We start from the raw sequence: 14447 nt of genomic DNA, 5'->3' as shown, positions 1-14447 counted from the left end.
TAACAAGTAGACACATCCTCTCTCTATGCTGTCCAGCTCCATAGTAACCCCAAGCCACACAAGTGTCCCAGCTATGAAAGATGAAGTTGTTGATGGGGTGGGGGGAGAGGGGTGCATGATCGTCATTGCTCCAGAGGGATGGGAAGCAGGGGGGGAGAGGGGAAGGAGTGGAGGTGTCGGTGAGTCCCTTGTGTGTCCCTGGTCTACTGTTCCCTTGGGGGGTGGGGGGGGGGGGGGGGAAGAGGGAGTTGGGATCCCAAGGAGCCCAGGTGTTTAGCCTGACACCGGATGTCCTTACCAGCAACGCCCACTATATTCCGAACTCTCTCTGGCATCTTGCTAGACGACACATAATATCCCTAAGAAAAGAAATGTGTGTGTCACAACAAAATTAACGATGTAAAAGTATGATAATCTACCTGACGGTAACAGAATGACAGTCGTAACTTTTAGTGGTTGTAAGATTACCTCCTCCTCATAGACTTACACCTTCCACAGTGAAAAAATATAATTGTTTTGCTGAATACTTCCGCTTGGTGATTTACTTTTCTGTCGGACTAGATCAAGTTGATGACGCACAAATACGAGGGTCGTCCACAAAGTGAGTTCCGTTTGGTTATATAAAACAAACGTGTACAGATACAGGAAAAATGTTTATTTTGCAAAAATCTACGATTGTTAAACTACTTTTCTGCATAGCTTTCGAAATTTTGTAGGCACTTGTCATAGCGTGGCAAAAGTTTTTGTATGCCTACTTCATAGAATGTTCAACCATGTGGTTACATGACCTTTCAGCTCGTCATCATCATTGAAGTGTTGAGCACCAAGGACAGATTTTAGGTGTAAGAAGACATGAAAGTCGCCAGGAGCGAGCTCCTGGCTGTCAGGAGGATTATCAAACGCGTCCCAGTGAAATTCCCGTAAGAGTTGTTTGGTCACATTCGCCGTGTGAGGTTGGGAATTATCGTGGAAAACAACACCTTTTGACAGTAGTCCTCGGTGCTTGTTCTGTATTGCGCGGCGCAGTTTCTTCATGGTCACGCAGTAAACACGTGCATTGATTGTTTGGCCTCGTGGTAAGAAATCAATCAGCAAAATGCCTTTTCTGTCCCAAAAAACGGTGCACATGACTTTTCGAGGTGTCAAGATTTGCTTAGGCTTCGTTGGGGATGAAGTGTGCCTCCACTCCATTGACTGCTGCCATTTTGTTTCAGGGGTGTCGTACGATACCCAAGTTTCACCCCCCATGACTGTCGCCCTCTTCATTGTACCTAGCGTATCAAAAACTGAAGTGCACTGCACATCCGTTTCTTTTTGTGTTGTACGAATTTTGGGTACCCAACGTGAGCAAAGTTTTCGAAATTTCAGTTTGTCAGTAACAATTTCATTAATTAGTGATCGTGAGATTTGCGGAACTTCCATAGCAAGGGCACCAAGTGTAAACTTATGGTTGTGCTTAATCTTCTCTTAAATTGTGTGAACCAGTTCATCAGTGACCACAGACGGGCGTCCACTTCGTTCTTCATCGTGCACTTGATCACGTCCTTCATTGAACAGTCTGACCCGTCTTCTAACCATTGAATTACTCATAACATTTTTGTCCGTAAACCTCGCAGATTTGCCGATGAATTTCCTTTGGTTTAACTTTCTTTGCATTTAGCAATCACAGATCTGATTTCACACGCGGCGGCATTTTCAGTTATGCCTGACATTATAAAGAAGCACTACAAAGCACACGTCGGCAGCAGCGATCTGAAAATGGCGTACGTCTCTTCTGCTTGAGTCAGAGTAACTGCCGCGCATGCTCGGAGCTGCGATCGTAGCGCTGCCGCGAATAGAAATAGAAACGGACGACCCTCGTATTACTGACACACTATTTATTATTGGTGTTACTTCACTATGCACATCACATACATGAAACATAGATCTTGACTATTGCTGTGTGCTACAGTTAGACTCAGAAATGAGTAAAGTGCAAGTAAGGTACGTGTACGTCCTAGCCAGGCCGCCGCTCACTTGTTTCGCTCTCCTTGTTTTCTGTGCTCTCTGAGAGGCATTGTTGGTATCGGCTATACCGTTTATGCTGTACGAGGGGCTGCACTCATATTCTGTATAATACTCATTACATGTTTGGCCACTGCATCCTTGCATGGTGTTAAAAAAATGTGACTGAATTAGTTTTTATTCTGTATTATCTAATCAGTCGCAGCCTTTGACAAGCAGTCCATGATGGATGACATACTTGTTGATGCATTTATGTTGGCTCGTCACAGTGCAGCAGTACAGTGTGATATCCAATTTCAGGGAGCTGGAGCTGAAGATGGAACCAAACACCATTTCCCTTCAGTACACGGCGCTGTTTTGGGTCTCTGGATTGTTCGTGCAGCTCTTCTCAATTTTCAATGGAGGTCGCCTTATTGTGTTGCCTCGCTTTGACGAGGATATGATAGCCAAGGCGATAGAAGAGTACAAGGTATTGTGATAAATCAATCTCTTGTTTATAAAACTAGTACTTAAATCGTCATATGTTGTTTTAAAATCTTTCACTCGTGGAACGTACTGTAGTAATGAGATGGAGAGTGCTTTTTTTCCTGAGGGTAATGCGTCCATTCGTAGAATTACTGTGGTACTGACATGTGACATGAGTAATGCTTTTTCCTCTCAGGGTAATGCGTCACGCGTGCCTTTCTCATGTATCCACGTCGCGGTACATCGGTTGGCTTATGTCCAACAGTGAGACGTGCGAATGTGAAGAGCGCTTTGGCCCTTTCCCACCGTTTTGAGTCCGTGTTGTTCTGGATAATGATGGGAATGAAAGGAAGTGTGAAGGAAAACTCTGGGGCGGCGCCTTTTAAAAAAAGGAAATTGAAGTGTCTTCTGTTTGGATCCGTTAGATAGCCTAGAGGCCCAAGCGCTATAGTCCACCAAAAACATAAGTTTGCTTTTACGGATTGGGTCCGGTAAATCATTACATTAAGGGATTCCAATAAAAACCTGCTCGGAGAACTGTATCCATACAAAATATAGCTGGAGCCCTACGTTAATATCTTACTGTATCGAAAGTGGCAATCAAATGTTCCCCGCCGCTGCGGAGAAGCTAACAAATGGTTCAAATGGCTCTGAGCACTATGGGACTTAACATCTGTGGTCATCAGTCCCCTAGAACTTAGAACTACTTAAACGTAACTAACCTAAGGACAGCACACAACACCCAGCCATCACGAGGCAGAGAAAATCCCTGACCCCGCCAGGAATCGAACCCGGGAACCCGGGCGTGGGAAGCGAGAACGCTACCGCACGACCACGAGATGCGGGAAGAAGCTAACAAAACAGCTCACTTCCACATAAAAAATCCCTCATGGAATACACGCTTTTGTTAGCTTCAAGCAGTGGTTTCAAAACTGCACAGTACGCAGATCGACTGAAAATAAAATGAGCATATTTTTATATCAGTTCATCCTGTAAAATAAATCATTGATCACGAAATGAGAATATTCTGTATTCTTGCAATAATATAATAACCACTTCGCCTCACAGAACTAACTTTCCGTTCAGCTTGAATAGTCCATACATAATGTGAAGATGTATATACGTATGTTGCACATCTCGTTCTTAACAGCTGGATCGATTTCACCCAAACTTGGCACACATATCACTTACTGACTGTAGACAAGCATTGTGGCAGTAAGAAACACTTGCGTCTCCAAGGGGGAGAAGGTCGGGTAGAGAAAGAAGCGTAGCCCATGAAGCAAAAGTAGCCAGATCATGTACATCTAGTATTTGAGGCAAACTTTTCACATTCTTTCAAATCTCTGCAAGACTTTCTCTCCTTTGCTACCTCCCCCCCCCCTCCCCTCAACAAAATTATGACAGGAAAAAAGTTTTGCGTTTACTACATTTTCACTGTTCATGTAGTTTATCAGGTACGACGTTTTAATTTATTACTTCTTTGCTACTAATTGTAGTCATAACAAATTTTGCCGACAGTATTCAAATATATTACTAAATGTACCTGTAAACTGTTCGACACAGAGTTTATGAGCTATGACGTCATAAATACTGAGATGCGAGAAAAACAGTCGCGTCATGCATGACGTTTTAATTTATTACTCCTTCACTACTAATTCTATTCGGAACACATTTCGCAGACACTTTCTACAGATGACACTGAATGTGCCTGCAAAATTGTAACACTGTAGCAGTCATTCTTCAGGAGATTTGATGTCATAAACATTGAGCTGTGTGAAAACGAAACGTTAGCGTGGAATTTGCTGGAGATAGAGGTGAAATATGTGTGAAATGTGTTAAATGTAGGTGAGATAAGGGTATAAAAAAGTGTCCGATCCTTTGAGAGGTGGTATTACTCATCGAAACAAGAAAAATAAGTTCAATAAACATCGGTCCAGAAACGCATACTTTCCGAGATAAACACGCATTTATAGGCAGGGCTGCGCGGCTCTTGGTCGCAGATTTAGCACAGTCGTTGCATTGGCGCTCCGTCAAATGTTTCGGCAGGGTATTATGATGTCTTACGGACAGTACTCTACTTACCATTAGGTGTTCTGCAGTCAGTTGTGTTGTTCGAGTCTTATGGTAGGCTGTGTTAGTTGTCATCGTGTTTGTGTGGCTTATTGTTCAGTACTGTCAACCGTGGGTACGTACTATAGTGTTTTATCTTCTTCCAAATGAGGAGTCACTCATGTGTTTACTGTTATTGCGCTGTTGGTCCTTAAAAATGGTGTAGTACATTTACATTTTCTCTCTTCCACCACTTGTTAGCAATGCAAGCCTACTACTCGACAAGTGAAATGGCGGATACGATATTCTGCCATGGTTTAGCAATGGACGTGGCCTGCGAACCCGTGCCCTCTATGCCGAAAAATATTCACAGAGAAGAGTAAATTCTGATAAGCTGTTCGGCAGACTTTTCCAGCGTCTGAGAGACACAGGCACTCTGGTGCCTCGGAAGACTGACAGTGCAAGGCCTGACATGGTAGAGCGTGTGCTATGCTCGGTGGAGAAAACCCTTGGAACCAGTGTGCGACGGGTCCTGAGGCCACAGGCTCATCTTGGCAAATGGCGGCTTGTCAATGGCTGCTGCAGAAGTGTGCTGCGGATCCACCGTTCACCTGCAAGATTTTACTCACCGATGTAGTAGGGTTCACAGGAGAGGATGTTATAGATTTCCGTAACCAGCATGCATGGGCAGATGTAAATCCCCAAGGAGCTCAGAAAGGTGACGTCAACACCGATTCTGAATCAATGTATGGGCGTACTTGGCGATATGAGTAGGGCCATACATGCTATGTCAAAAGTTAACTGGGCTGCATTATCTGGATTTTCCCATTCATGTATTATCTACTTTGTTGGAGGCTGCGGCACTGCAGCACCGAATACAAATGTAGTTCATGCGTGATGTGGAAGCAGCACATTTTCGTCACAATGTGCACGAACATCTGAAGCAGACATTTCAGGACTGATGGATTGGTGGGGGGTGGGGGTGGGGGGCGGCTGCAACCTTGACCTGCTCGCCCCACGGACCTTAGTCCCTTAGACTTTTGGTTATGAAGGAATTGGCCTACGCCAAGCCATCAACGGCGTGCGGATAGTACAGAGTCACATTTTCAAAGTGTGCCAGCAGGTACAACAACAGCCGGGTACATCATTCCTTACGCCGGGGGCAGAGGGGATCACTGCCATGAATGGTCGCCGCGTTGAACACCTCCTGTAAACAAGTGTTTTTCACAGAAAGTATGCGTTTCCGGACTCATGTTTAATGGAGTTACTTCATTCCTCGACCCATGTTTATTGGAATTATTTTTCTCGTTTCGATGAATACTACCCCCTCTCAAAGTATTCGACAGCTTTTTTAACAGCCTGTATGTGTCACATGTGCGAACCTGGACAAAACCACGGGCAAAACGCTCCTTCTAAGCTCCCGATCAATTTCAACCAAGTATGATACATATGTTACTTACTATCTGGATAGAAATTCTGTGAGGATGAGAACCACCAACAGGCTATTGGAGTTGGGATGAATTATGGTGCTGGAGAGAGATGGGGGAGGGGCGGGGGGAGGAGCAGATCGACAGACAGACAGAGGGAAGGAGAAGATGGACAGAGAGACGGGGGAGGCACTGATGAAAAGATACCAACGAAGAGCAGACATACAGGAAGATAAGTGAGGAGGATATGGCAGAAAAGGGGGAGGGAGGAAACGAACTATTACAATAAATATATGCCCAGGCGACGCCGGATACAATCCCAGAAGAAGTGTAGACAAACTACTACAATAGTGGAATAAATATATGCCCGGGCGACGCCGGATACAATGCCAGAAGAAGTGTAGACGAACTACTACAATACTGGAATAAATATATGCCCGCGCGACGCCGGATACAATCCCGGAAGAAGTGTAGACGAACTACAACAATATTGGAATAAATACATACCTGGTCGACACCGGATACAGTCCCAGAAGAAGTGTACACCAGGTTTACCGTCACCATGGAGTTTTTTTGTTTTGTTTTTTAATGTGAGTGAAACCTAGTAGAGGACAGATGTTCGATGTTGTGAGACACTGTTGTTTAATCGATTTGGCAGAAATATTTTTTGAAGAGTCACTGTAACCCAGGAGTACACATCGTGTGACTATTCTTTTGCCGAATGTGAAATGCATTTCTGTGAAAATTGCACGTAGGAATGACATTCACGAACGGAAGCTGCTATTCGGTGACCATTGCTAAAAGAACTCAATCGTGAAAGTGACTTAAGAGACTTTCGTGATGAAAATGATGCAGAAGCTGATGCCCCTTGCAGCAGTTACGGACAGTGACAAAACTGATCAGTATGCCCAATTTCGACAGCGACGAAGAAGATAACATCATCCACGGTAAGAATGGCCATTGTCGGTGTTGTGTTGGCAGAGGAGCCAACACCGTGTTACCAGGGGAGGCCGAAATGCACGCGTTTTAGCTCTCGCAGGCTGGCGTGAGGAGGAAAGGACTATACTGACGTGAGGTCTGGAACATGACAAGGAATTATAATTCAGAAAGCGGACGTAATTAGTTTGATACTTAACTTTAATCCATTAATGATGAACATCGCTCTTGACGGTACATGATTCACAATATTATCTGTTCAGAAGACACAGTAACTGAATATGGCGCCTTGCTAGGTCGTAGCAAATGACGTAGCTGAAGGCTATGCTAAACTGTCGTCTCTGCAAATGAGAGCGTATGAACCATCGCTAGCAAAGTCGGCTGTACAACTGGGGCGAGTGCTAGGGAGTCTCTCTAGACTAGACCTGCCGTGTGGCGGTGCTCGGTCTGCAATCACTGATAGTGGCGACACGCGGGTCCGACGTATACTAACGGATCGCGGCCGATTTAAAGGCTACCACCTAGCAAGTGTGGTGTCTGGCGGTGACACCACAGTGGGAACACAGCTGCCAGTCCGACGTATACTAACGGATCGCGGCCGATTTAAAGGCTATCACCTGGCAAGTGTGGTGTCTGGCGGTGACACCACAGTGGGAACACAGCTTCCCCTAACAGAAAAGGTCTTTCAGCTGCCTGTAAAATTGTGGTTCACCTTCCAAGAGATCGAAAATAATGAATGAATCGATTTACGAGTATTTTAGGACACCTCTGCATATCTGTGTAACAAGTGCGTTTAAATAAATGTATACCATCTTCATATAATTAAACTGCAAATAAAGTCTTGAGATCTGGATCACTTTCAAGTTTCGTTATTGAAAATCTTACATGCAGCTTTTACTTTGTCGCAAATTTTGTATGTGTTAATAATAATATTGATTTAAAGGTACATGGAAAAGTTGAAATAAATTGCGTTTAGTACATGAGAGTCCAATATCATTATAAAACATTCTTCATCGGGAAATTTCTCCGGCAAATAATTTAGGGTCGTTGTGACCCTTGTGTACAGTTCGTGTGACAATTTCGGAGGTGTACACTGCTAGGGTTAATGATAAAAGCAAAGGGCTGGTGCAGTGATCACCACGTTAGTCCAGAGTGGATACAATACAACAGTCTATGTTACAATTCTGAAGTGTCCGCCACTAGCGCCTCCTCTCTATGGCGCCGCCACAATTCCACAATTCCACAATTTCCTTAATTCTTGATTAAACAATGGCTTGTCGTGTACTTAGTGCCTTTTGTTCATATTTGCATCATTATTCCCCGTCTCCGCAAGAATCCAAATCAGTGTTTTGCCTACACCCCTCCCCTAAATGTGAATTTGAGTGGACGTTTCGTGCCTAACACGCAGCACATTTTTAGAATAGTTTAACAAAAGAGAGTTTTCCTACTTGTTGCTCTTCTTGCGTCACTCAGCAAGCGTTTAAGCTTGATTATCCTCCCTTTACACATTAAATTAATGTACTTCAGGGACAGTAAAAACGTACTTAACTGGGCCGTTACAGATCTGTGCTTGCGCATTGTCTATCACACGAAGAAGGCACGGAGATTCACGCACCAGACAGACGTCCACGTTTTTGCCAGCAAACATAAAAAACATAAAAAATTTAGTTACAAACAAAGATCAGTTTGAAAGGAGCCCGAAAGACTTACTAGTGACCAACTCCTTCTACTCCATTGATGAATTTTTTAATAGAAATAAATGATGTATATAAACAGAATGTTAGTATTGTTATTTCAGCTTTAAAAAAAATGACATGTTCCGCATCCACGAGGATCTCCTCAGCACGGATCTATGGAACGAAAAACTGATCTAATCTAATCTAATCACACCGTGAGACACTGCTTAGAGGATGGAAATTTACCCCACAACGCTCACGTGCTGTGGGATAGCGAGGAAGCACACCGCTAACTCTTCTCCTCTTGTCAGTCAGATGACACGACGTGAGAACCTTCTCACTCATTGTCTGTCGTAAAGAGTCGGGAGTCGGAGGATGGGGCACTGTAGTTGACGCAGTGGACTCTCATTTTTCGTCCATTATTAACGTGTTACATCATAATAGTGACGTTATGAGAAGTTTTCCTACACTGACTAAGGGTAATTATGGGTAGGTTCCTTTCAAAAGAACACAGCCCCTGTTCCCACCCATCATTGTCTATCTCAAAATAGCTGTCAACATTCTACTTTAGTAGTATATATCTGCTTATAAAATCATTACTATTTCTCAATCATGTTGCTCCTATAGGGGTCTGAAAATAAAACTGGACTAGAGATTTGTAGTATACTTTTCCTAGACCCACGTTGGACAAGTTATTTATGTGGTCATAGATATGTTATCAAAGCTAAATTGGCGTAGCTAGTCTTTACAATGTTAACCTGCCTCTGTAGAAGAGGTCACCAGTGCGCGCCTGTGTAGTGGCACGTCAGTTCGAATGCTGGTGGCGGATGAAGTTTTCACTGTCAGTGTTTGGCCGGCAAGAGGAGAAGAAGAGGTAATGTATAGTTCTTGATCCTAGATTAAATCAAAACCTCCCTGTGATGTCACATGAAGTGAGAGTGTGGTGTCACCGCCAGACACCACACTTGCTAGGTGGTAGCTTTTAAATCGGCCGCGGTCCATTAGTATACGTCGGACCCTTGTGTCGCCACTGTCAGTGATTGCAGACCGAGCGCCGCCACACGGCAGGTCTAGAGAGACTTCCTAGCACTCGCCTCAGTTGTACAGCCGACTTTGCTAGCGAAGCTACACTGACAAATACGCTCTCATTTGCCGAGACGATAGTTAGCATAGCCTTCAGCTACGTCAATTGCTACGACCTAGCAAGGCGCCATTACCAGTTTATATTGAGATTATAAAGCCCGTACCGTCAGACCGATGTTCACCAATTATGGAATAAAGTTAAGTATTACATCAACTACGTACTTTATTTGCTACTATAGAGTCCCTTAACTGTTCCAGACCTCACGCCAGCCTGCGTGAGCTTAACGCGTGCTATTCGGCTACAAGTCATAGTGGATTGGCTGTCGGGTCAGTCCACTACAGAGAGCATGTTGCACTGGTGATGGCGACCCATCCACAGTACATTAAAGCTCGGCTCTAGAGAGTTATCTTATGTGACAGCACGAGGTTTCGTCCTCTCTTTTCTCTTATCAAGATCGCACAGAACCCAAACATAACACTGGACTATACACGCATCCATTACAGTCGCCTACACACTGCAGATACACATACGACATAATTTTCAAATGTTATTTTGGTCTTCAGTCCGAAGACGTTTGATGCAGCTCTCCATGCTGCTCTATCCTGTGCAAGCTTCTATATCGACAGATAACTACTAGAACTTACATCCTTCTGAATCTGCTTACTATATTCATCTGTTGGTCTCCCTCTACGATTTTTACCCCCCACACTTCCCTCTATTACTAAATTCGAGAATCCTTGACATCTGAGAATGTGTCCTATCAACCGATCCCCACTTCTAGTGTGGTTGTGCCATAAATTTCTTTTCTCTCCAAGTCTATTCAGTACGTCCTCATGAGTTACGTGATCTATGTTTCTAATCTTCAGCGTTTTCCTGTAGTACCGCATTTCAAAAGCTTCTATTCTCTTCTTGTCTCATCCGTTTGTCGTCCACGTTTCACTTCCGTGCATGGCTACACTTTAGATAAATACCTTCAAAAAAGACTTCGTGACACTTAAATATATGCTCTGTGCTAATAAATCCTCTTTTTCGGAACGCTCTTCTCGCTATTGTCAATCTACATTTAATATAATCTCTACTACGGCCATCGTCAGTTATTTTGCTACAAAAATAATAAAACTTGTCCACTGCTTTAAGTGTCTCGTCACCTAATCAAATTCCCTCAGCATCACCAGATTTAATTCGACTACATTCCATTATCCTTGTTTTGTTTTTGTGGATGTTCATCTTGTATCCTCCTTTCAAGACACTCAATTCTGTTCAATTACTCTCCCAAGACCTCTGCTGTCTCTGACCGAATTACAATGTCATAAGTAAATCTCAAATTTTTCATTTGTTTTCCTTGAAGTTTAATTCCTACTGCAAATGTTTCTTTTGTTTCCTCTACTGCTTGGTCAATTTACGGATTGAATAACATTGGGGATAGGCTGCAACCCAGTGTCACTACTTTTTCAGCCACTGCTTCCCTTTCATGCCCCTCGACTCTTATAAGAGCCTCAAACATCCGCAAGGACAGGAGCCAATATACACGGAGGAAGAACACCCTTGCGACAGGTGACTGAACCCACTCATTTGGATGGGCCAGCCAACAATGCCATATGACATTTACATTTTCGTATCACCAATAAAATAATTTGTTAGCGACTTTCATTTCTCTTGAATAACACACACACATTCTTATAGACTTACGAAAAAAAAAAAACACCTCTAGAAAATGTGCTTTAGAATGATAGTGTGACACAAATGCCCAAGAAACTGCGGTGAAAACTTTTACAGATTTCTATCGGAAAGATCATTCCTTACCTATGAAACTCTGAGAACTGCTTTCTCCACCACAAATCTCACAGAATGACCACAACATTGAATCGAGAGAAATTTGGGCCCATTCTGAGCGGCGTAAATAGTCTTTATTCCAGCATCCTATCGACGAATAAATCGGATGGGGGAGGTGGAGGAATAGGGAAATGATTCTACAGTATGTGCCCTACATCGCACACCATATGGTGGCTTGGTTTCAGACCACAGATGTAGATATACACTGAAGCACCAAAGAAACTGGCCTAGGTGTGCGTAGTAAAATACAGAGATATGTAAACAGGTAGAATACGGCGCTGCGGTCGGCAACGCCTATATTAGACAACAAGTGCCTGACGATGTTGTTAGACCGGTTACTACTGCCACAATGGCAGGTTATCGAGATTTAAATAAGTTTGAACGTGGTGTTATAGTCGGTGCACGCTAGATGGGACACAGCATTTCCGAGGTAGCGATGAAGTGGGGATTTTCCCGTACGACCATTTCACGAGAGTACTGTGAATATCAGAACTCCGGTAAAACATCAAATCTCCAACATCGCTGCAGCCGGAAAAAAAATCCTGCAAGAACGGCACCAACGACGACTAAAGAGAATCGTTCAACGTGACAGAAGTGCAGCCCTTCCGCAAATTGCTGCAGATTTCAATGCTGGGCCATCAACAAGTTTCAGCTAATATGTGGTTGAAAGGAGATTAGAGCCACTGGGGAAAGATATTTGTGGCACTCTCATATCTCGAATCGAGTCACCTTATTCGAATCTGTCTCCTACGGATCCCATACTGCTAAACTCCAGCGTGGTTTTTAGACAGTCTTGTAATTGCTCCTCAGTCTCTGCCCCGCCCACCCTGCAGCTCTGTCCACGAGATCATTCCAATTTAAGTTGGAACTGAGAGGAAGCCAGAGAGTGGTATATCTCCAACCTTCTGCATTCCATGGGGGAAAAAGGTGAGTTGAGGTTAAAGCAACAAGACCCTCATTTGACCACTCGGTGGAAATGGGAACATGTTGTCGTAGCTCCGCCAACCATCTACAGTGTGTAAGGCTAACGCCAAACGAAGCACTCTGCTGCAACACAGTGTGGTAGGAAATACAGTATGAGCAGTTTTGGCGGTGTTTGTTACCGGGTATATTACAAAGACTTCACATCATATGGAAACCGGAAGAAGGATAAGGATTTTGTTACTGCATTGCGGTGCGTTTCGAAACTACATACAGGTTATGCAGTCTGAAGATCTGCATCTCTCTGGGAGCATTCATTTCTATTACTCAAACATTGTCTTCTACCTCATTATTTTCTACCATCCAACACAGAAAAATACGAATTACAAAATCTTTCCTAACGTCATCCAGTAGAGAACTCGATATTACTGTGTCCCTCTCTTGCGATGTATAAAAAAAAGAAATACCGTTTCCGTGCTGAAATCGAGCGTATGTGCCGATTCTATTAAATATACAGGAATTAGTCCACTGGAGCAGGTGGGCAGTGATCCAAGTCCCTTGCAGAGATCAATGCAAAGATTCGTCGCCCTTACAGTAGGAAGACCATATCCGACAGACTATCAATGACAAGGAGAGGATTCTTGTGTTGTCTGATACATTGTTTTCTGCTGTAACACATCGAAACAGTGTATGACTGCAGCTGTCTACACAGCACGCATTTTGTTTTTCTTATGATTTCGAGGTCCGTGTCAGGTGCTAAATCGGCAATAACTAAATCGACAATAACACGTTTCCTTCCATTTGTCTCACAGAAAACTGGAAATTGCGTGGTGTAAATTATGCTGCTCCCACAAGTAAAAGACAGAGGCAGTGTTTCTTTTCGACAAAAATGTGGAGGACATCGCAACATATGGAAACTGAAAGAGTGTTCGGAATCATGGAACGTTTCCAAACACCTGTCCACTACATTTATTCTCATTTTCCACAGAGATGCGGTAGCAGATGTCTATGGGTTACGTTTCGAAGAGGCCAAGAGCACACATTTTTCATATTGCAGCCACGTACACGATTACTGTTTCGATGCTGACCATCCCCAGAATGTTTTGCTCCAACCAAGACTCACACAATCTCAAAAAAGTGGTGTTAGTCAGTCAGTGTACGACTAGATGGAAAAGACACCATTAATATGGGACAATGTACTATAGTAAGCACCAAGTTGGTAGTTTTTCCGTAATTTAAACGTCGATCAATGACACTTCAGCACCCTAAACCAGCCCTCCTCTACTTTGCATGTACCATATACTACACTCATGCCATAAATTAAGGATAATTGCAGAATGTGGTGCCACACAACGTGGTACTAAACAAAATTGGCGCTAATACCATAGGCACATACGTAACACACACGACACAGATCTGTAAGTCCACGGTATTGGTGATAAGTTGAGAAAACCGTCCCGAAACACATGTGCTACAAAACGCCACTGTTTCCTGCGCATATACCCCTACATCAGTATGGGATATGATCACCATGCTCACGTACACAGGCCGCACAACGGGTTGGCGTACTCTGGATCAGGCGAAGCAGCAGCTGCCTGTCGGAGCTCTTGAAGTGTCCTAGGGGTTTGAAGATGTGCAGCGATACGTCGACCGAGAGCATCGGTTTAGGTCTGGAGAACAGGCAGGCCACTCCATTCGCCTGGTATCTTCTGTTCCAAGATACTCCTCCACGATGGCAGCTCGGTGGGGCCGTGCATTATCATCCATCCCCTGAAAAGGCGGACATACTGGTGGAAAATGATGTCCCGATACACCTGACCTGTTACAGTTCCTCTGTCAAAGACATGCAGGGGTGCACGTGCACCAATCATAATCCCACCCCACACCATCAAACCACGACCTCCATGCAGGTCCCTTTCAAGGACATTAAGAGGTTGGTATCTGGTTCGTGGTTCACGCCAGATGAAAACCCAGCGAGAATCACTGTTCAGACTATACCTGGACTCGTCCTTGAGCATAACCTGTGACCACTGTTCCAATGCCCATGTACTG

At 43.9% G+C, this 14447-nt stretch overlaps 1 protein-coding gene across 1 annotated transcript in view; it reads left to right on the top strand.

Moving 5' to 3' along the window:
* The window catches only part of LOC126094427 (uncharacterized), a 304150-nt gene that overhangs the window by 153748 nt on the left and 135955 nt on the right, over nt 1–14447 (top strand). The window contains exon 4 of the mRNA XM_049908795.1: nt 2305–2473. Within this exon, the coding sequence (XP_049764752.1) occupies nt 2305–2473 (169 nt within the window). The remainder of the gene's footprint in view (nt 1–2304; nt 2474–14447) is intronic.

This window comes from Schistocerca cancellata, chromosome 8 (assembly GCF_023864275.1).
Source record: "Schistocerca cancellata isolate TAMUIC-IGC-003103 chromosome 8, iqSchCanc2.1, whole genome shotgun sequence".
NCBI classification, from domain to species: Eukaryota; Metazoa; Arthropoda; class Insecta; order Orthoptera; family Acrididae; genus Schistocerca; species Schistocerca cancellata.
Note: the sequence above shows the minus strand (reverse complement) of the source record. Positions and strands in the feature narration are given on the sequence as shown.